Source organism: Triturus cristatus, chromosome 10, assembly GCF_964204655.1.
Source record: "Triturus cristatus chromosome 10, aTriCri1.1, whole genome shotgun sequence".
Classification (NCBI taxonomy): Eukaryota; Metazoa; Chordata; class Amphibia; order Caudata; family Salamandridae; genus Triturus; species Triturus cristatus.
Window position 1 is genome coordinate 167,431,182 of NC_140593.1, and position 23,906 is coordinate 167,455,087.

General features: G+C 50.8%; 1 protein-coding gene across 1 annotated transcript in view; it reads right to left on the minus strand.

The window, feature by feature from the left end:
• Nucleotides 1–22,770, minus strand: part of LOC146789169 (DNA excision repair protein ERCC-6-like) — a 63,739-nt gene extending 40,969 nt beyond the window's left edge. Inside the window, exon 1 of the mRNA XM_085630763.1 lies at nt 22,470–22,770. Coding sequence (XP_085486889.1) covers nt 22,470–22,648 — 179 coding nt within the window. The 5' untranslated portion in view covers nt 22,649–22,770. The remainder of the gene's footprint in view (nt 1–22,469) is intronic.
• Between the last annotated feature and the right edge of the window lie 1,136 nt (nt 22,771–23,906).

Here is a 23,906-nt window from a genome sequence, read left to right on the forward strand (position 1 = left end):
GGTGCCTGCAGGTGAGCGGGCGTCTAAACACTAACCAGTATAGTCTCAGCTGCCCCAAAACCCCCATACTTCCATATCTCCCCAACGGGTCTGTCCATTGTTTTGATAGATGGAACAGAGGGCTTTTCCTGATCAGGATGGCTAATCCTCTTGACCCGAAAGTGTACCCCGCATGTGCAAATGTGGTGTATGTCCCACTCCCCAGGAATTTACACTGAGTACCCTTGAGGAGGGTTTCCTGTAAAAGTATCACAGCTGGGTTTTGACGCTTGATTTACTGAGTTAGCAGTCCTCACTTAATCTTGTAGCCTAGCTCATTCACATTCCAGGAAAGAACTGTGAGGGCCTCAGTGTCTACCTGAGGAGTCCATCGGGAGCGATGCAATAAAACCGGGCAGCACCCATGCCATACTCCTGGTGGGCGGTGTGGCACTCGCAATCCTTGTTGGGGCATTTAGTCTACTGCTGTGTCTGCGTTATATCGTGACCTAACTCACCCTTAACCCTATGCGCAAATAACTCACCCACCCCCCCCCAAATGCCCCCCATCCCCCAAAAGCCCCCAAGAGTGCAGATTGCCATAGCACAACAAGAACTACTATACGTGTTCCAGAAAAAGAACTCACCTTCCTGGTGCGGAGACTTCATTCCCCGTTCCTGGTCGTGAGGACGGGCGGCGGTTGGGGGCAGTGGCGTGAGGCTGATAGCGCCGCATTAGCCACGGACTACATCCCCCAGGTGCCCCAGCAATCACCGGCGCACCCCTGACGCCACCTGCGCCCGGAGGCGCTACTTAACGGCGGAACGCCTCCCGCCCGGCGGGACGCGCGCAGGCGCCGCCGGGCTAGGCCCGGGCAAAGGGCGGGCCATCTGTGGCCGTCAGGGGCCGAAAGAGGACGGGACGGGCCACCCCCCTAAATATCGCTATGTCGGGTCCTGTATATTGTGAATGAGTGTTCGCCATCACTCCCGAGTCATTATTGTGCATCTGTGCTTAGGCTAGGGGTGCTTCGCTTCATTGTTCCCTATATGTGCATGTATCATTGCCCGCCAATAACTGTTTGACAATCATTTAGCAGCGTAATTTGCCGTGGTCGCAGTGTGTTCTATTGAAATACACGGAGCGTTAAATAATAATGGCTTCTTCCCTAAGGTCCGGGAGAAAGATCGCTCAGGATAGTACAGGGGGTTCTGTGTTTGGGACTTTACATAATTTCATCACAAGAGCGGCCTGTGTTCGAGCACAAAATTATTCTTACTGAGAAAAGATTGTCCCTAGAGTTATTGGCCAAGAGATCCTCCCTTGGTAACATAATGTCCGCTGTCTCTCCTGAGCACTTGCCTGCACGTATCGAATTGCATCCGGCGTCAAGTACTGAGATCGTGGGGTCGGATATAACTAATTCTAGCAGTCTAGATACAACCCCCGAAAGAATTTCCATTTTAGAGAATATACAACCTGCCGTGAAACCCAATTCCAATCCCCCGTTGCCCCGTGTAATAGCACCACTAGCTGTTAACTTGAAAAAGGGAAGTATGACCCAGAATGTGGATGGTAAAAGAAATACGAAAAAACGTGGGGGAGGGACTCAAAAAGGTAGATGCGTTAAAAGGTCTAAACCTGATACTACTTCGAACGCAACCCCCCCCCCCCCCCCCCCGCCCCAGCCAAATACACCACATCCTTAGTCGCCTCTAGTCCAAGGTTTAATAAGTTAACGTCTTGCCAGTCTTGTGCTAGTCAGCTCCCTAATGGCACCTTGGAGACTCTAGAAAAATTGCTAAAATCACTATTGATACCCATACTCGAGAGAGTCAAACAACTTAGTATAAATGTTGGGAACTTGGAAAGTACTGTGATTGCCAATATGGCTACTTTAAATAAACCTATTGAGCCTATCGTTGATCATGGGCCAGCAACATCCCTAGGAATAGTCACAAATGCCCAGAATGCTTTGACTGCCACCCCTCATTCCATCTTGCCTAGCCAACTCCCCCATGGTCCTACCTTTATTATGTCCAAAGAGCTAGAAAATACACCTGCTTTGGACTCTAATAGGGAAAAAGGTCAAACCCACGTTGGAACGGGAAGGACAAAGTTGGCCATTGATAACCCTGGACCACAGTCCAATAATAGAGGGATCTTCACGCCCCGGAGAGAAGGTCAGCTTCCTAAACCTCCGTGTATTAACCCCTTCACTGCTAGGCCTTTTCCCCTCCTGTGCTAAGCCTTTTTTGGGCTATTTGGGGTAGTGCGCGCTTAGGCCCCTATAACTTTTTGACCACATTAGGTATCCACGCCAAATTTGCGTCCTTTTCTTCCAACATCTTGGGGATTCTAAAGGTACCCAGGGTTTGTGGATTCTCCAAGAGGGTTCCCAGAAATTAGTCAAAATACAGCAAAAAAATTTTTTGGGTGAAAAATGGGAAAAACGGGATGCAAATGAAAGCTTCTGGGTTTTTCTCTGCAAATGGTAGCAAAAAAGGGTTTGTGGGGCTGAAATCACCATTTCTCCAGCTTTTAGGAAATGACAGAATTTTGTCAGAAAACCAACATTTTTTACACAGTTTTGGCATTTTTCTGGGACATACCCTATTTTTGCTATTTTCTGTGCTTTCAACCTCCTTCCAGTTAATGGTAGAAATGGGTACAAAAACAATAATGGATCCTAGAAAGCTATACATTTTTGAAAAGTAGACCAAATTCTGAATTCAGCAAGGGGTCATTTGTGTAGATCCATCAAGGTTTCTTTATAGAAACTACCAATTAAATATAGGAAAAATTAAAAATTAGTTGAAAAAAGCAGCCTTTTGAGTCAACGTTTTCACCTGTAACTTCTTCTAATTATGACATCTCTCAGAAAGCAATGTACCGTTACATCCACTGGACCTTCCTGGTTGTGGGGATATATAGGACTTGTAGGTTCACCAAGAGCCCAATGAACCCAGAGTAAAAAACTGAGCAGCATTTTGTGATGGTTTTTATTTTAGTTCTGGGTATATAGCAATTATAGTGTGAAAATGTATACATGGAAAAATTGGTATGAAAGACACCTTTGTATTTCTGAAATGGGAACAAATTACAGAGTTTAGAAACAGTGTGTATTTGCACTTTTTCGAAATTGGGAATACTCATACTTGCATGACAATTATTGGTCCTTTTTCAAAATGACTTTTTTTACACAATGTCTTTCATTTGGAAGGAAGAAATGCATCAAAAATCAATAGGTAATAACAGTTGCTTTACAAATCTGAACTACCCTAAGTCTCCCGATAAAAATGGTACCTCACTTGTGTGAGTAGGCATAGTGCCCACGACAGGAAGTGGCTCAAAACCTAAGGTGAACACACCACATTTTCACACTGAAAATTTACAAATTTTTTGCGAAGAGTCTAGCTGTAGTTTTTGAACCCTAGCTCTGCCGGCACCTAGGGAAACCTAGCAAACCTATACATTTTTTAACACTAGACACCCAGAGGAATCCAGGATGGGGTGACTTGAGTGCCTCCCACCATGGTCTGTTACCCAGAATCCCTTGCAAACGTAAAAAATTGACAAATAAAACACATTTTCCCCACATTTCTGTGGTGGAAAGTTCTGGAATCTGCGTGGATCCACAAATTTCCACCCACCCCGCGTTCCCCAAAGTCCTATGAGAAAAATGGTACCTCACTTGTGCGGGTCGGCCTAGTGCCCGCGACAGGAAACGGCGCAAAACGCAACGTGGTCACACCTCAATTTTGCAGTGAAAAATGACCCTTTTTTGGCAAAGTGACTAGCTGTAGTTTTTGAACCCTAGCCCTGCCGGCACCTAGGGAAACCTAGCAAACCTATACATTTTTGAAAACTAGACACCCAGGGGAATCCAGGATGGGGTGACTTGAGTGCCTCCCACCATGGTCTGTTACCCAGAATCCCTTGCAAACGTAAAAAACTCACAAAAAAAACACATTTTCCCCTCATTTCTGTGGTGGAAAGTTCTGGAATCTGCGTGGATCCACAAATTTCCACCCACCCCGCGTTCCCCAAAGTCCTACGAGAAAAATGGTACCTCACGTGTGCGGGTCGACCTAGTTCCTGCGACAGGAAACGGCGCAAAACGCAACGTGGTCACACCTCAATTTTGCAGTGAAAAATGACCCTTTTTTGGCAAAGTGACTAGCTGTAGTTTTTGAACCCTAGTTCTGCCGGCACATAGGGAAACCTACCAAACCCACTCGTTTCTGAAAACTAGACACCCGGCGGCTTCCAGAGAGGTATGGCTTGCATGGATCCCCCAACGTTTCCTTACCCAGAATCCCCTGCAAACCTCAATTATAGCTGAAAAAATCCCTTTTTTCACACATTTTGGTGTGGGAAAGTTGTGGCATCACCGGGCTCACACAAATATATCACCACCTAGCGTTCCCCCAGGTCTCCCGGTAAAAATGGTGCCTCACTTGTGTGGGAGGCCCAAGTACCCGCGGCAGGCAAGGGCCCAAAACGTAGTGAGGCGACATCAAAATGGCCTATCGCAAAAACACCTGGTTTTGCAAGGGGGGGGTCACTTGGGTTTTTGGCCCGGTGCTCGGCGGCCATCTAGGGAAACCTATCAAACCCATACATTTCTGAAAACTAGACACCCGGCGGCTTCCAGGGAGGTATGGCTTGCATGGATCCCCCAACGTTTCCTTACCCAGAATCCCCTGCAAACCTCAATTTTAGCTGAAAAAAGCACTTTTTTCACACATTTTGGTATGGGAAAGTTGTGGCATCACCGTGCTCACACAAATTTTGCACCACCCAGCGTTCCCCCAGGTCTCCCGGTAAAAATGGTGCCTCACTTGTGTGGGAGGCCCAAGTATTTGCGGCAGGCAAGGGCCCAAACATTTTTTTGATAGGCAATGTTGATTTCGCCTCAGAACGTTTTGAGCCCTTGCCTGCCGCGGGTACTTGGGCCTCCCACACAAGTGAGGTACCATTTTTACCAGGAGACCTGGGGGAACGCTGGGTGGTGCAAAATTTGTGTGAGCACGGTGATGCCGCCCGGAAAGGATCAAAAGACAATGGCAGGAAAACCCCGACAAGCGACCCCCAGGTGACAAGACCCCTGCCTGGATAGACTCCGGACATCAAAGAGGAGTCGCCCTATAACAAGGGGTGCTCTGGGGCTGTCCGGCAGATTCGCCTTTGGAAACACCTGAGCCCTGCTGAGTGACTCGCGGCTCCCTGAAGATCGTAAGACCTCCGAACTCGTGCTTGAGCCCTGCTGAGTGACTCGCGGCTCCCTGAAGATCGTAAGACCTCCGAACTTGTACTTGAGCCCTGCTGAGTGACTCGCGGCTCCCACAGACTCTTGGTCCCGCCGGACCCCACGACGACAAGTGTATCCCCCAGCTCGAGGATTGTGAGCTGCGCGCCGGGTACGCTCCTGCATTTGATCCCCATCCCCCAAAGACTGTCCCGCTACCTCCTACCCCCCTCAAAGACTCGGTGAGCCCGCGCTCCACTTGTATATATTTGCCTTGCTGATCATAAAGATCCTATAACTCCGATCTGATAAAGATTTATTCTTAAGAACTCCCGGTGTGGTGTCTTTGTCGTGTGGTGCCGAGTGTACGATCCTAGATACGAGGTTCCTCCCCCGAGGAGTCTCCCGCCAGTTCCCGGCTACGATACCTCGAGGGTTGGTCTCGGAATAGTCAGGGCCCCCTCCGGGCTCCTCTGAGGTCGCCTTCTAACATTGGTGGCAAGCGACGGGATTCGGGCCCAAAATCTAGAGATAGTACCGTGAACGGCTGACGCACTACCGACAAAGATGGCAGAAGGAAACGCCGTGGTTCTCACAGAAAACGACACCAGTACCAGGTTCCAGCCGGAACAACTGGAAGAGTACACACACCGAGAATTGAAGCAATTCTGCAAGGAACTCAAAATCGCTACCACTGGTCTCAACACCAAAGAAGATATGCAAAAGGCACTGAAAGCTTGGGTGGATTCTTGAGCCCCCCGCCCAGAAGGAGCGGTGGGGCCCCACGACGAAGCTGGACCCTCCCAAGGAGAACGCAGCAGCAACCAGGCGCGAAGCTTCGTACCAGACGGGGGCCTATCCCCGGAGGAACTCGCAGACAGAGAAAGAAGTCGCCATCACGAACTCGAATTAGCCAAAGTCAAAATTGAGGGCGGGTTGAAATTAGCCGAGAAAAAGCTAGCAGTGGAACAGCTGCGGGTGCAAGGAGAACTAGAAGAAAAGAAACTCCAACGGGAGCACGAAGGAAGGAGACTTCAACTGGAACATGAACGCAGCTTGAAGGAAATGGAGCTAAAAGCAAAAAGCGACGAAGCGCGGCCCCCGGGGAACAGAGAGGCGGCATCCCCGGCCGAGCAGAAGGTCCACATCCCCAAGGATGTGGTCAAAGAATATTACAAAAACGATGACATTCAACAGTGGTTCCGGGCCTACGAGGTCGCCATGGCCTCCCATCGGGTCCCAAAGAAGGATTGGAGGGCCGGGTTGTGGGGACGATTCCTGAGCGAAGGGAGAGACACCCTGCTCGGCCTACAACCTCCATGCAGACCTCCTATGACCACATGAAGGAGGCCCTCCTTACAAGGTATGGCCTCACCCCGGAGATGTACCGCCAGCGGTTCCGGGACTGCAGGAAGATCCCGGGTACCACCTGGGTGGAATATGTGAACTTTTTCAGCCGCGCGTTCGATGGGTGGATCAAGGGCAGCAAGGTAACCACCCTGGAAGAACTAACAGACCTTATGTTGTGGGAACACCTGGCTGCGAACTGCTTTGTGGAACTGCGCCAGCATCTGCTAGACAGCAAGCTCACGGATCCGAGAAAGCTGGCTGTCGAGGCGGATCGCTGGACCAACACCCGGGTCTCCCGGGGCCCTGTAGGAGAGTATCCCCGAGCCAGTCAGGGACCACCCCGCCAGAGAGGGGGGAGGGGAGGGGAAACCAGGGAGGGCAGAGAGAGTCCCAGTCTAGTCCCCCGAAGACCCAACCTCCGCCTTTCCCGGCACCCCCACCAGCTGTATCCGGGCCCCCCCTGAGACTGGGGCACCGGGTGACCATCACTGGTTTCCGTTGTCAGAAGCCCGGGCATTACGCCAACAACCCTGAATGCCCCATGGCCCCACACACCACCCAGGCAGCACCCCCCGCTAGACAGATAGCCAATGTAGCACTGGGGGAGGAGGTTGAGGAGACCGTAGAGTGGGAACCCGCAGCCATGGCCCTAGTATCCTTAGGAGATAGAGAAATGATCCCTGGCAACCTCCTGCCCTCCAACACGAAGAAATATGGGCAACTCGTAACGATCAATGGCCACCAAGTAGAAGCCCTCCGTGACACCGGGGCCAGCATCACCGGTGTCCTCAGTCATTTAGTCCACGAAGACCAGGTCCTCCCCAACGTCTTTTGCCCGGTCATTTCAGCAGACAACACGGAAAGTCTGTGTAAAGTAGCCCTGGTGCCTTTTGAGTGGGGAGGGGTGGTCGGTAAACTGAAAGTCGCAGTTAGGACCTCCCAGCCAGTCGACTGTCTCCTGGGGAACGACCTGGAAAGTTCCCCCTGGAAACAAGTCGAGCGCAAGACCCACCTAGGGATGATGGGCCTCCCGGAGTGGGTGTGCGCCACCACCCGATCCATGGCGGCCCGACTGACCCCCCTGGGGGAAGTCGACGGCGCCCCGACCACGGAAGATAGGATGGTCCCCGCCGAGGGTCCCCACATCAAGGGTCGATCGCCAGTGACGAACCCCCACCTTCCGACTCCGCCCAGGTCACCGAGTTAAGCGATCTGCCCGAACTGGCCCGGTGGCGCCACGAGGGGGGCCCCTCCCGAGAGGAGTTCTGCCGTGAGCAGGCTACCTGTCCTTCCCTGGTCGGGCCCCGGCAACAGGCAGAGGCCCAGGCTGCGGGCGACCAGACTGGGACGCACCGGGTGTACTGGGAGGATGACCTTTTGTACAGCGAGCAGAAGTCGGTGGAGGTGGGATCCGGCCGGGTGCTGGTAGTACCCCTACGCTTCCGAAGCCTCCTCTTGGGCTTGGCCCACGACGTTCCCCTCGCAGGCCACTTGGGCCAGGACAAAACCTACAGTCGCCTCGTGACTCACTTCTACTGGCCCAGAATGAAAGCCGATGTAGAAGCCCACTGCAAGTCCTGTCCCACGTGCCAGGCCAGTGGGAAGAGCGGAGGAAAGCGCAAGGCTACCCTCCAACCCTTTCCTGTCGTCAGTACCCCTTTTGAGCGGGTCGGGATCAACATCGTGGGGACTCTGGATCCCCCAACCTCCCAAGGAAAACCGCTTTATCCTCGTCCTGGTGGACCATGCCACCCGATACCCTGAAGCCATACCCCTGCGCACCGTCACAGCCCCCGTGGTGGGCCGGGCGTTGATGGGAATCTTCTCCCGCATGGGTTTTCCCCGCGAGGTCGTGAGCGATCGCGGTACCAACTTCATCTCCAGATACATGACGTCCTTGTGGCAACAATGCGGGGTGTCCTATAAATTCACCACCCCGTACCACCCCCAAGGGAACGGCCTGGTAGAGCGGTTTAACCGGACTCTGAAGGGGATGATCGCGGGCTTGGAAGAGCCCCTCCGGCGTAAGTGGGACGTCCTGCTCCCCTGCCTCCTATTCGCCTACCGAGAAGATCCCCAGAAATCCTTGGGGTTCAGCCCTTTTGAGTTGCTCTACGGGCACCCCGTCAGGGGGCTCCTCAGCCTGGTCAAGGAAGGGTGGGAGGCGGCGCCCCGAGGCCCCCCCCCCCCGAGATGTGTTCCGATACGTCCTGACCCTCCGGTACCAGACTAGGAAGTTCCGAGAGATGGCCGAGGCCAACCTGGAGGCGAGCCAGGAGGAGATGAAGCGCTGGTACGACCAGAATGCCACTCTGGTAGAGTTTCAGCCGGGCCAGCAGGTATGGGTCATGGCCCCCGTGAAACCCTGCGCCCTCCAGGATAAATGGACCGGACCCTTCAAAGTGGTTGAGCGGAAGAGCCAGGTCACGTACTTGGTGGACGTCCAGTCACCACGGGACCCCCTCCGGGTCCTCCACGTGAACCGCCTCAAGCCCCACTTTGTGCGGATGGAGCTGAGCCTCCTACTGGCCACTGATGACGGGTCCGAGGAGGAGTCGGATCCTCTCCCGGATCTCCTGTGCACCAAAGAGAAGGACGGCTCCGTAGAGGGAGTGAACCTCTCCCCATCCCTCACTTCCCAGCAACGTGAGGATTGTCGCCAGCTCCTCGGGCAGTTTTCCGACCTCTTCTCCCTGGTCCCCAAAGTCACCGACTGGTGTGTCCATGACATGGACACCGGAGACAGCCCACCGGTAAAACACCGAGCCTACAGAGTCCCTGATCGAGTCCGGTCCTGCATTCAGGCCGAGGTCTCGAAGATGTTGACCTTGGGAGTGATCGAACCCTCAGACAGTCCCTGGGCCAGCCCCGTGGTCCTGGTCCCGAAAGCAGCTGCCCCCGGTGTCGCCCCAGAGCTCCGCTTCTGCGTGGACTACCGAGGACTCAATGAAGTCACCCGAGCCGATGCCCACCCCATTGCCCGAGCCGACGAGCTCATTGACCGACTCGGGGCTGCCCGGTTCCTCAGCACCTTCGATCTCACCTGCGGCTACTGGCAAATTGCGCTCACAGAAGGAGCCAAGGAGCGGTCCGCCTTCTCCACCCCGGATGGGCACTATCGCTTTCGCGTGATGCCCTTCGGGATGAAAAATGCCCCGGCCACCTTCCAGCGACTGGTAAATAGAGTCCTGGACGGGCTGGAAAAATTCAGCGCTGCCTATCTTGACGATATTGCAGTTTTTAGTTCCGAATGGAGTGAGCACCTCCAGCACCTCCGGAGGGTGCTAACCACCCTGCGCCAGGCAGGCCTCACCGTGAAAGCCAGCAAGTGCCAGATTGGGCAAGGGTCGGTAACCTACCTAGGGCACCAGGTCGGAAGCGGTCAGGTCGCCCCTCTCCAGCCCAAAATCGACGCCATCCTAGCCTGGGAACCCCCCCACTACCCAGACGGAGGTCCGAGCCTTTCTGGGCCTCATGGGCTACTATCGGAGATTCATCCGGAATTACGGCAGCCTGGTCGGTCCCCTCACGGGACTCACGTCTAAGAAATAGCCCAAGAAAGTGCAGTGGACCCCTGCCTGCCAAGAGGCGTTCGATGCCCTGAAAGCGGCCATGTGCACTGCCCCCGTCCTCCAGGCCCCCGACTATTCCAAGGAATTTGTGGTCCAAACGGACACCTCCGAGCATGGAATTGGGGCCGTCCTGTCCCAGGTGAATGACCAAGGCCTAGACCAACCCGTGGCCTTCCTCAGCCGAAGGCTGTTGCCCAGAGAACAAAGGCGGAGCACCATCGAGGGCGAGGCGTTCTCCGTAGTCTGGGCCCTCAAGAAGTTACGCCCGTACCTGTTCGGCACCAATTTCAAGGTCCAAACCGACCATCGCCCCTTGCGATGGCTCATGCAGATGCGAGGAGAAAACCCCAAGCTACTGCGGTGGTCAATCTCCCTCCAGGGGATGGATTTCACCGTGGAATACCGCCCTGGGACTGACCACGCCAACGCCGATGGCCTCTCCCGGTTCTTCCGCCTCAGCGAAGAGAACCCCCAAGAGGATGGGTAGTTCTCTCCGGCTTTCAGCTGGGGGGGGACGCGTGTTAGACCCGGCCCTCGTGACATAGCCATACCTGACCCCTGCATCTCACACAGCCCCCGAACCCACGACCTAGCCGATACTTCCCACCAGAACACACACACCCGACCCAGACTTTCCTGTCCGTGGCCTTCCTCCTTTCGGCCACACCGGGCCCGCGTGCCCACTTCATGCACCAAGATAGCCGCCCGGCCCCAGCGCGACCCTGGCCTAGAGGCGCCACTCCGGCTGGAGGACATCGCGCTCCCCTTGGGATGAGAGAGGGAGGCGCAGTTTCTATCACACCTCTGAGCTTCCCTGGGAAGGTGGGTTTTGATCGGCCCGCCGGCCTCCCCGAGGGCTGGCTCCATACCTGCTGTCTGGGACTCCTCCCAACCCGGCCCGGAAAGGATCAAAAGACAATGGCAGGAAAACCCCGACAAGCGACCCCCAGGTGACAAGACCCCTGCCTGGATAGACTCCGGACATCAAAGAGGAGTCGCCCTATAACAAGGGGTGCTCTGGGGCTGTCCGGCAGATTCGCCTTTGGAAACACCTGAGCCCTGCTGAGTGACTCGCGGCTCCCTGAAGATCGTAAGACCTCCGAACTTGTGCTTGAGCCCTGCTGAGTGACTCGCGGCTCCCTGAAGATCGTAAGACCTCCGAACTCGTGCTTGAGCCCTGCTGAGTGACTCGCGGCTCCCTGAAGATCGTAAGACCTCCGAACTTGTACTTGAGCCCTGCTGAGTGACTCGCGGCTCCCACAGACTCTTGGTCCCGCCGGACCCCACGACGAAAAGTGTATCCCCCAGCTCGAGGATTGTGAGCTGCGCGCCGTGTACGCTCCTGCATTTGATCCCCATCCCCCAAAGACTGTCCCGCTACCTCCTACCCCCCTCAAAGACTCGGTGAGCCCGCGCTCCACTTGAATATATTTGCCTTGCTGATCATAAAGATCCTATAACTCCGATCTGATAAAGATTTATTCTTAAGAACTCCCGGTGTGGCGTCTCTTTGTCGTGTGGTGCCGAGTGTACGATCCTAGATAAGAGGTTCCTCCCCCGAGGAGTCTCCCGCCAGTGCCCGGCTACGATACCTCGAGGGTTGGTCTCGGAATAGTCAGGGCCCCCTCCGGGCTCCTCTGAGGTCGCCTTCTAACATTTCCCTAGATGGCCACTGAGCACCGGGCCAAAAAACCAAGTGACCCCCCTTGAAAAACCAGGTGTTTTTGCGATAGGCCATTTTGATTTCGCCTCACTACGTTTTGGGCCCTTGCCTGCCGCGGGTACTTGGGCCTCCCACACAAGTGAGGCACCATTTTTACCGGGAGACCTGGGGGAACGCTGGGTGGTGCAAAATTTGTGAGAGCCCGGTGATGCCACAACTTTCCCACACCAAAATGTGTGAAAAAAGTGATTTTTTCCGCTAAAATTGAGGTTTGCAGGGGATTCTGGGTAAGGAAACGTTGGGGGATCCATGCAAGCCATACCTCTCTGGAAGCCGCCGGGTGTCTAGTTTTCAGAAATGAGTGGGTTTGGTAGGTTTCCCTATGTGCCGGCTGCGCTAGGGCCCAAAATCCACAGGTAGGCATATTGCTAAAAACAACTCTGTGCCCAGTTGGCTTTCTGCCACCCGGGGGGGGGCATCGGGGGGGAGGGGGTTGCCCAGATATGCCCCCAAGGGGGGCAGAAACACTGTGGCTATTTTTTGGGGGGTGTGGGCATTGGTATGCCCATTCTGGGCAGCCCCCACACATAAAAAAGCCAGCTTAATCGTTGGCGTCTAGTGGGCTTTTTGCCCCCCAAGAGGGGCAGATTGAGGACTACTGCCCCATCAGCCCCCCCCGGGGGGCAGAAGGTCCACTACATGCCAGGGATTTTCTTGGGCAAATTTTAATTAGGGTGGGGGCTGTTCAAAACCGGCATGCCAATGCTCCCACCCTAATTAAAATTTGCCTAAAGAAATCCCTGGTGTCTAGTGGGCTTTTTGCCCCCCAGAGGGGCAGACAGGGGACTACTGCCCCATCTGTCACCTGGGGGGGCAGGAAGGCTGTAATTTTTTCGGGGAGGGGGTGGGGGCATGGGCATGCCAGTTTTGGGCAACCCCCACCCCAATTCAAATTTTCTCCAAAACACTCCCTGGCGTCTAGTGGGCTTTTTGCCCCTCCCCCCCGGTGGGGCAGATTGGGGGCTAATGCCCCCATCTGCCCCCCAGGGGAGGCAGAAAGTCCACTAGGTGCCAGAGAGTTTTTTTGGGTAAATTTGAATTAGGGTGGGGGTTGCCCAAAATGGGCATGCCAATGCCCCCACCCTAATTAAAATTTGCCCTGAAAAATCCCTGGCGTCTAGTGGGCTTTTTGCCCCCCAGGGGGGCAGATTGGGGGCTACTGCCCCATCTGTCCCCCACGGGGGGCAGGAAGGCTGTAACTTTTGCAGGGAGGAGGTGGGAGCATGGGCATGTCAGTTTTGGGCAACCCCCAACCTAATTAAACTTTGTCCCAAAATAATCCCTGGCGTCTAGTGGGCTTTTTACCCCCCCCCCCCCCCAAACAGGGCAGATTGGAGGCTGATGCCCCAATCTGCCCCCAGAGGAGGTAGAAAATCCACTAGATGCCAGGGAGTTTTGGGGTAAATTTTAATTAGGGTGGGGGCTGCCCGAAACAGGTATGCCAATGCCCCCACCCTAATTAAAATTTGCCCCAAAAAATCCCTGGCGTCTAGTGGGTGTTTTGCCCCCCGGGGTGGTAGACTGGGGGCTACTGTCCCATCTGCCCCCCAGGGGGGCAGGAAGGCTGTAATTTTGGTAGGGACATGGGCATGTCCTTTTTGGGACCCTCCACCCTAATACAAATTTGCCCCAAAAAAATCCCTGGCATCTAGTGGGCTTTTGCCCCCCCCGGTGGGGCAGATAGGCGGCTAAAGCCCACTTCTGCCCCGGGGGGGGGGGGGGATAGAAAGTCCATTAGATGCCAGGGAGGTTATTGGGCACATTTTTATTAGGTTGGGGGCTGCATAAAACGGGCATGCCAATGTCCCCACCCTAATTAAAATTTGCCAAAAAAATCCCTGGCATCTAGTGGGCTTTTTGCCCCCCTGGGGGGCAGATTGGGGGCTACTGCCCCATCTGCCCCCCAGGGGAGCAGGAATGCTGTTATTTTTGCGGGGGTTGGGGGTGGGGGCATGGGCATGCCCGTTTTGGGAGCCCCCACCCTAATTCAAATTTGCCCCAAAAAAACTCCCTGGCATCTATTGGGCTTTTTGCCCCCCTGGCATGGCAGATTGGGGGCTAATGCCCCCATCTGCCCGCAGGGCAGGCAGAAAGTCCACTAGACGCCAAGGAGTTTTTGGGCAAATTTTAATTAGGGTGGGGGCTGCCCAAAACAGGCAGGCCAATGCCCCCACACTAATTAAAATTTGCCTAAAAAATCCCTGGTGTCTACTGGGCTTTTTGCCCCCCCGGGGGGGGGCAGATTTGGGGCTAATGCCCCCATCTGCCTCCCGGGGGGGGCAGAAAGGCTGTCATTTTTGCGGAGGGTGGGTGGGGGCATGGGCATGCCCATATTGGGCAGCCCCCACCCCAATTTACAAAAAAAAAAAAAATCCCTGGCGTATAGTGGGCTTTCTGCCCCCCGGGGGGGCAGATTTGGGGCTAATGCCCCCATCTGCCCTCCAGGGGGGGCAGAAAGGCTGTCATTTTTGCGGAGGGTGGGTGGGGGCATGGGCATGCCCATATTGGGCAGCCCCCAACCCAATTCACATGAAAAAATAAATCCCTGGTGTCTAGTGGGCTTTTTGCCCCCCCGGGGTGGCAGATTGGGGGCTACTGCCCCCATCTGCCCCCCAGGGAGGACAAAAAGACTAAATGGCACTAAAAATATTTTGGGGGAGCAAAAGCCCTTGCCTAAGGGGCCGCTCCCCCCTCCCTGGTGTCTAGTGGGTGGATCCCTGCTTGGGGATCGCCCTCCTGGGGTGATCCCCAAGCAGGGATCCACTGGAGAGGGGTCTTATTGGAAAGGGGAGATTCTCCCCTTTCCAATGATACCTCTCCAGTCTTTCTATGTGCCCGGGGGGCTGAGATAGCCCCCTGAGCACATACAAAGTGAAACTGAAATGAGCCTAAAGGCTCATTTCAGTTTCGGTTTCTATGCAATGAAGACAGCGTGACGTGCGCGCTGATCTTCATTGCACAGAAACCAGGGAGGGGGCCTCGGGAGCTGGGGAAGCTCTTCCCCAGCTCCCAAGGTCAAAGCCATGAAATAGAAATCCCTCTGCTGTCTGCAGCAGAGGGATTTCGTGCCCCTGGCCTCATGACGGAATGGTTCCGTCATGAGCACAGGGGCACCGATGCTCATGACGGAACCATTCCGTCATGAGCATCGAAGGGGTTAACCTACCCCCTGATTTCTTACCGTATATGGTAATCTTGGCAGGTGTTCCTGGGATATCCCGTGATAAGTCTGAGTCCCACAGAGAGCTTAAAAACAAGGTCATACATTGGCTAAATAGGAATAGGCCTCTCCCACCTAACATGAATACTGAAATCTTGTTTGTTAGAAGAGTGAGCTGGCTAGGTATTAAAACCAAGTATGTGGAGGGTGACTGCATAATCACAAACTTTAGGGACCTGAGAGTGGTTAGGTACATCTGCAGCCAACACAATATCCAGGGCACCAGTGGAATTTGATTTGCGCTACTTCTATCCAACTATCCATCATGGTACCTACAATGTTCAGATTGATGGGTGGGAAAGAGTTTCTAGACGTCCACATGGCCCATTCAGACAGGACCTCCCCTTCCCCTTGTACAACCGATTTGGACCATTGAGTAGTATGGAGGAGGTGGATTGACTGGTTGATAACAGCATGGGTTTTGATAGTGAAAGAATCAAGGGGTACGGAAGCATTAGCAGGGTGGAGCAAGCATTTTGTAGAGGTAATTCGGGGGGGTTTGATGGGGGGGGTTTGATGCATCTGGGAGTGAACGATTAAGCTTTGCACACTCTATATCTCCTGTGCTATATAGTAAACCAGATTTTCCTCCTTTACCTCCCGTTTTGTCTGAATGCTCCCAAGGCAGAAATCTACCTCGCATAGAGCCAGCTGATTTAGTGTTAGCCACCTATGTTAGAGAGGCCCAGAGTGATATGGCCATTCACACATGCTCGGAATCAAGCTCCCGTGAGATAGGGTCTCTACTTTCTGGCAAGAATGACAATCTGATTAACCCCCAGGTTCTGCCTTCGCACCATTTGCCTGTTGATAGTCTTCAACAGCTTACTCTGGTCTCCTGGAATATAGCTGGTCTTAGGAGTAAAATCTCTAGATGAGTGGTCAGCTTGGGTGGAAAACTACGACATTCTGGTTTTTCAGGAGACATGGGCAGTGGACCCGGTTTATCTATCTGGCTACCTCAATTTCCACAAAGCAGCTATTAGAGGGACCAAGGGTAGACCCTCAGGCGGTCTTGGTATATGGGTCAGACAAACTATCAAGTGTAGACCCATAGAATTGGCCATAGATAGCCCAGATGTCTTGATTTTATTGTTGCACCCCCAGGGCAGCCCCGATATTATGATTATTAATGTTTATAATAGAGGTCAGCCAGGAGTGCGTGGCTCCAACAGTTTTTTACATCTTGATGGGTTTTTGGAATCAGTTAACCCAGATATTAATGTAATATTGGGGGATTTTAATTGTTGTTTTGAGCCTCTGACTGTTAATGGGGAAACACTTATGACTGATGTGGATGTCTTATGGAACATTCCTTCCCTTGATCTTCCTCCTGTTAAGAAGTGGACTGAGTCCGCTATTCAGTGGATGAGTGTGTCTGGGGCATGGCTTTAGGGCGGCAAATGGACGGACCGACTCCGATAAAATGGGCCGGGACACATTTGACGATGGTCTTCGTCACAGCAGAATTGATTACGCCCTCATTAAAGTGGAGTTCTGGTTCACCCTAAGAGATATGGTGATTCTGGATCGCCCTGAGAGGGACCATAATCCCTTGGTTCTATGCCTTCTGCCTTGTATTGCCCACAGAAGTGTTGAGCAATCTGAGATAGCCACCGCTGATGTCCTTCTTACAAATAACTTACGTAGAGTGCGTTGGGATAGGGTCGCAATTGATACTGGAGCCCTAGAGGAGATCAGCACCAAAGTTGTGTGCCTTGAAAGGCCTGCGTTCCCTCTCATCCCAAGTTGCCATTAATAGGGAGACCACAAAAATTCATGAGGACTTATTTTTGGGCCTAAAAACCTATTTCTCCAAACCCACCAAAGTAAAGAAACTAACTCAACCTAAGCGCAGTCATTGGTACAATAAAACGTGCCGTGAGACTTATGGTAAATTGAAATCTGCCATCAAAACCAAGATCATGGGTGATATCCAAATAGCTAGGCGTAATTACCTCCAAGCCAAAACCCTGGCCAAACAAACCTGGGATAACCACTGGCTAGAGCTTTTGGCTGCCAGTAAACTTAAAAACCTGACTAAGTTCTGGCATATTGTAAAGTGGGATAATTCACCAAATGCACAGGTCCCCACCAATCATGTTCTTCCGGAACTATGGGTGGAGCATTTTGATTCCCAGTTCTCAGGTCTTAACCTGATTGATGAAACCACCCCCCACAACTTCTGTGATATGACCAACACGCAGAATCTTCCATTTGATTGTAGAGAGGTTGAAGCAGCACTAAAACAGATACCCTGTGGAAAGGCCCCGGGTATGGATTGTGTCCCGGCGGACCTTTTCAAATACGATCGAGGAAATTGGGTACCATATATTGCTTTCTTGGCTACTGCTATAGCCAAGGGGGCCGCCATCCCCGAATCTTGGAAGGGTGCAGAGATACTGCCCATATTTAAGAAGGGCGACCGCTCATGCCCAGGGAACTATCGCCCGATCAGTCTGATCGACTCGATCCAAAAAATCATTGCTAGGATGGTATTTGCTAAAATTCAGATTTGGATCGAGCAGGAGGAGATTTTACCCCCCCTGCAGGCTGGGTTTAGATCCTGTACCAGTACCATCGATCAGGTTTTTAGGTTTCAATTGATCGTGTGGAAAACGGTCTACCTAGGCGGTGGCACCTTGTATGCTGCTTTTGTTGATCTTAGGTCAGCTTTTGACCTAGTCCCTAGGTCTAAGTTATGGGGGGTCCTAGGTAGGTTAGGGATGCCCCAAGATCTTTTGAACATTGTGATTAGGTTGCACGATGCAAATTTTGCACGGGTACGATGGGGGAACCAAGGGCAGGTCAGATACTTTTGCAGTAACACGGGGTGTTAGGCAAGGGTGCGTCCTAGCGCCTACCCTGTTTTTGTTATTTATCAACAGGGTTGTGCAGTATTCTTCAACCATTTCAACAGACGCCCCTTCCATAGGTGGTACCAAGTTTCCGTTACTTATGTTTGCGGATGACACCCTTCTATTATCGCAGACACAGATGGGTCTACAGGCGGCCCTGAACAAGTTTGAAGACTTTTGCCTTGTTCATGACTTACAAGTCAATGTTTCAAAGACGAAGCTTATGGTTTTCAATAAGGGAAGACGTATGGCAGGCTATGTTATGATGACTAACGAGCAGCTGGAACAAACCAATGTTATGACTTATTTGGGGCTTGTCCTAGAAAGTAAATTGAGTTGGAAGCCCCAAATTGATATTTTATCACTAAAGTTTGCCCAGCTATCAGGGCGTTTGGTAAAAGAGTTGAGACTGTCTCAGACCAAAAGGATAGGTGCAGCAATGAAGATTTACAACTCCAGGATTAGTTTGGCGATTCTTTATGGCGCGGACCTCTGGGGGTTTGCGGACCTTTCTTCTTTGGTAAAAGTCCAAAATAAATTCCTGAAGAATCTCACTGGTCTTCCTAGCTCAAGTCCCGTGAAACTATTACTACTGGATCTTGGGTGTCATTCAATAGAAGATATTGCCCGGTTTAAACCAGTGGCTCTATGGAGAAGAATCTGGACCACTCCGGAATTAGCCCCGTATGCTAAGGCTATCCTGGATGTCCATTCCATCTTGGGTTCTGGAAACCTAGCATGGTTCAAACAAGTTAGATTGCTCCTGGAGTCCATGGGCTTGGGAATCCTGTGGTCTGACCCTGCTGCCAATCCTTTCCCCTCTAAAAAACTATTTAAAAGCTTATATTGGTCTTATACCCAGCAGAAACATTTTACTCAAATCTCGGCTACCTCTTTAACTGGTAAGTTCTTGGTATGTAAAAGTGACCCCCTATTAGAAGAATACTGGGATACCATCTGCAAGTCCAGCGACAGGAAACTATCATCAGCTAAGGGTTGGCTCCTTACCCATTAGATCATTTACCAAAAACTGGAAGGGGGGGGGGGGGGGGGGGGAGACCGAATCCTGTCACTGGTGTATCGATCGTAGAGAAACGATTGGACATATATTCTTTGAATGCCCAGCCTACGCCGCCCCAGAGCGAAATGGCTTAAACCCATTTGTCGTAATATGGGCATTAGAGTGGGGTCAGTGGCCTTAGGACTTCTGAGATATGACACGAGTGAACCCACTGTAATTGCTGTGGCCAAATTTTTAGGCTGGGTGTGGATTATTAGAGCAAGGTTATAATGGTAGTTATGTGTCGTGCCTTCACCTAGTTTTATCATTATTGTATTGATTTTAATCCTATTTATTCATACCTATGGAGTTTTATTGTATGATTTTAATAGGAAAGTATTTTTATCATTCTTATCATTTCTGCTTTGATTTCTGTATGTCTTTTTTTTAAAATGTCTTTCATGATGAATTCAATCGAAATAAAGACTTATTGACTTGAACTACTATACAGGGGGATCTGAGAGGCCTGAAGTCCCCGCACCACCCAGTTACCTCCACTAGCTACCCAAACTCTCAGACCGGCTTGTGGCACAGTCAATCTTATTTTCTTATGATGAGCGTGATTCTCATACCGCCACCAGCACCTCTCAAGGACGGCTCTCCTCCAGCACCTGGTCTAACCTGCCAATTAGTCTGCTTCTTCAGGGGCATCTGGTTTGCATTTCCAACCGGGTCAGAGGGCCCATTTTTTTTATTCTTCTCCATATTATCCTACACACTGAATTCTAGCCCTGGATTATATCAAGTGCAAGGAGCATCTGCACCAGTTTTAGGTCACAGTGTCACCTTGGGATTCACAATCTTGTACAGGCACTAGTGAACCTTGTGTCCCCGAGCAAGTTATTTTATTGCCCGAATGTCACAAGTTTTCTGGTTGCCAAGATGATGGTCTTCAAGCAGCCCAGGATCTACAGATAACTGCACAAATTGCCTTATAGCTAAGCGATCTGCAGTGTCCCAGTAAGGCCAGACGAAGGGTGAACACTGTTCCCTCCAGCACCTTCTCTTCCCCATTTTCGGTCATGCATCTGTTCCACTGCACCAATGCGATTTCAGGTACCTTTCTCTTTGGAACCCGGTGGAGGGGGGGGGGGGGGGGAGAGGGGAGAGGGGAGACAGGGAATAGGTGGCAGGGATGGGAGAGACTGGCCCTTTCAACATCCCTTGGGTCACCAATTAGTCTACGCCAGTGTGCTACACTGTTGCACCGGCCCTCAGGAGTTACTCGGCCAGGAGTTCTGCTTACCTGACTATTTGCATCCACCCACTCTAGTGGGCATCAGCTGCCCCGCCCCTTGGCATATGGAGCAGGTTGCAGCCAGCACATTCCACTACCATAGTCTCTTCACTGCCCTTATTTCCCTAGGCACCTCTTCTAGGAACTATGCATTGCCCCAGCAGCACAGAGGAACACCCAATCAAGTCAGGGTAAAGCTGGTTAATTTTCATAAATATCTCCATAGATTTTGTCCAGACGAGCTGTACGATTCGTTTAAGCTGCTATTTCAGTTCTGCGCAAGCTACATCCGTGCTGCTAAATGGTATTTAAACCTGTTAAACATTTATATAATAAGTTAAGTACCAAAGCATACTTGGTCTTTAGGGTCTTCCTATATTAGGTTTACTGTTTTTCTGCTTACAATTAAGTGTGTAGCTTTTAATAAAATGATTTACAAGTTTTTTGAAACAGGAGTGTTAAATTTCCAGTCAGTCAGTCACCCTGGACATATCGTTTGGGGCCAAGGACAAGTTTTCATATTTATTTTGTCCACTGGACAAGTGCCCAAGCCCCTGCAGCACAAATCCCTCCTCAGCCTGTTTACAGTGACCATATGGATCTGCAAAAGAACATTTTTGGCGACTAGGGCAAAGTTTGTATCCATATCTGTATGCTGATCAAACATGCACGTATGCCTTTACTACTGTGGTGAGCCCTCTAAGGAAATCCAGTGAGCTGTGACCTCAGCCTGCATGACACAGGCACACATACACACACTTTCAAAGCATAACCATGTGTGGCAATGTATGCCTTCAAAATGCTCACTGCTTATATATATGCAGGTAAATGCATAAGCATATAAGATCATTTGTTGATCGTCTGATTTGAAAATAAATTGTCAACTAAAAATGTTTTGCTGTACAATTGTGCAACTTTAAACACTAGTTCGGAGACCTCATTCAGTAAACCATGGTTGATGCAACCCGATATTTAAAAAAAATAAAAATAAAAAATAAAAAGATTGAGGTGTGTAAAACCATTACAGGCAATATATAAAAATATAGAAACACTTAGTCACAAAAGTCAACTTGCCTAGATAGGTCTTTGTTGTGGTGCAGATTTACCACTTTAGGGCATTCACAAGAGTTCACAGAAGTAGGCCTTGAAATCGTACTCCTATCAAACATTTGCAAGCTCCATTTTAAAATCTGATAGCAAATTCACTTCCCTTACACTAGCCTCTACGGCCTACGCCAACCCACCAGCCAAACAACCCTTCCAACCCCCTCCCCCCGCAGATAAAGGTTCTACACCGGTCCTCATCGGAAATGCACTATACCATTAAATATGTTAATTTTGTGGGTCTGCCAAGATCTGCATGGTGATCCAACCCTGGGACTACTGCTTCCTACCTACTTCCAGGACCTGGATTTCTATTTGCTGAAAAGTCGCAAAATTATAGCCTTGCTAGAGTACAAACCCTGATATATGAGCCCTACATAATCAGATACTTATCAGACCCATAATATTAAAAGAACAAGGCCATAATTTGACACCCCGCAGCAATGCATCTAATGGGACATATAAATTCTTTTTACTATAGAAGTAGATTTTAGAAGCGTTCAAGTCCCTCGGGAATGCATGTTTGGGTAAATTCCATATGCTTTCGAAATCGTAAGGGCATCATTTTCCTTAACTTTCACCCGGTCAATATTTTGGCAGCTGTGTTCCTCCTTCACCCACTTTCATTTACAACCACAATCAAATCCAACTCACTCGATCATCGCTTTCTGTACTCTGCAGAAGGACCAATATTTGGATGCGTGTGCATTCCGAACCGTTTTATACCCTACGGACAGCTACTGTGAGAAATTAGCTGTGTTGGGCCCGACTCCAAAGCGGTCAATCGCGGCCCGCTCACAACCTTAACTCATACGACAAATGAGTAACAGGTGGTATGAGAACTTCAGAAACAACATACCAGAAAAGGCAAATCCATCTAGAGCGAGTAAATAATGCGAAAAGGAACCTCAACGCTGTTCTCAGGCTCAGAGGTATGGTCTGTTTTTGCTAGCTGCGGAGGGACACAAGGGTATGACATTTGGGGCCAATGGCTTCGCTATGGAAAGTCGTGATGCTAGGCGAACAGCCACTGTGTTCCACTGTACATAACTTAAACCCTATCCACCGTCAGGTTTACAGTGTGCACCTAACAAAGCTAGATCCAGTTGATCACCTGTCATATTTGCTAGCCTGCTTGGTGCCGATCCCGCTCGTCCGCTTAGCGGTTTTGGATTTTCTACGACTAGCGCCTCTGTCATCCTCTTCATCTTGCTCTTCCTCCCCGGCGCTTTTTCGAAGCTGCGTATCCTCCTTTTCATCGTAATTTTCATGACCTTTGCTCCGTCGCCACATATTTAGAAACAGCAAAAACCCAAGGGACGTTCACGGAAACAGACAAAAGCCCGACACCATAACACACTGCAACAGAGAAAAGTTCACGACCTTCCCGTCAGCCTCTACGGTTGCCCTTTTATAAACGTGCTCAGCCGCGCGCTGCTCCTAGACGGAGCGCGCTATTGCCCGTCTTTAAGCTTCGCGTGGGCGCGGCTGCGTCAGGGCGTATTGGTGTAGTTGACGCACTTAATTCTTTTATTGTGGCCAGGAAACTAGTGGGTTGTGAATTTCATAGCCAGTTTTGAATTTTAGAAAAAAAAGACTCCAGCAGGAACCCATAAATTGGAAGACAAGGTATGGCAGAGTTTTGTACCTTTGGTGTATTTTATTTCCTCCATTTCTATAGTAGTTTTCCTTCCCTCATTTGCATTCTCGTCTATTTAGCCTATCATACTCCCAATGTCATGATATGTCATCATAGAACCTTGATGCACTATTTATGTGATGTCATGGAATGTTGCGGTATTCTTGAATGCGCTTCGGTCCCATGTGGTCTCTCCCTGTACTTATGCCTGTGGGCTTTGTATTTATAACTTATTTAAATAAATAGCACTTTCATTTTAATTGTGCTGACTTCTCTGACTTAACAACTTGGCGACGAGCGATACTGACGAGTGATACTGAGCCCACAGCTGATTACGCTACGCGCAATAAAGGAGCATTGGCAGTTTTGTGAAAAATCATCGGTGGATTGGCCAAGATACAGAAAAAGCATATAAATCGCAAGTATTCTACTTTAAAAAACATGCGCTATGTTCAAGATTACTTGCGCAAGCAATTTTGAAAGATTTTGGCAAATTAGCGTTAATGCCGTTGGTGAGCTTCAAGCAGTTTAACTGTCTTACTCTTTGGCGCGTGCAATCCTGTGACGTGCATTTTTGAAGAGAGCTATTTTGACACGCTCTCTCCACCGTACTTACGCATTACGCACGACATTCTGGAATTTGCGTGTGGCCATATTGAAATTGACAAGAAACACAACTCGCACTTGCGCGAGCATCGATTTACGGGAATTGTCACATCTTTAAACTACGGATATAGCAAAACAATTAATCGGAAGTAAGGAAAGTACTAAAGTATTAAAGAATATGTTAAATATATAAAAAGAAAAATAAGTTTTAGTTAAAAATTACATTTTACTTCATTTATTGTAGCAGATGTGGAGCAGATTAATTAATAACCTGCTGGTGCAGGGATCACCACTTCGCCACGGGTT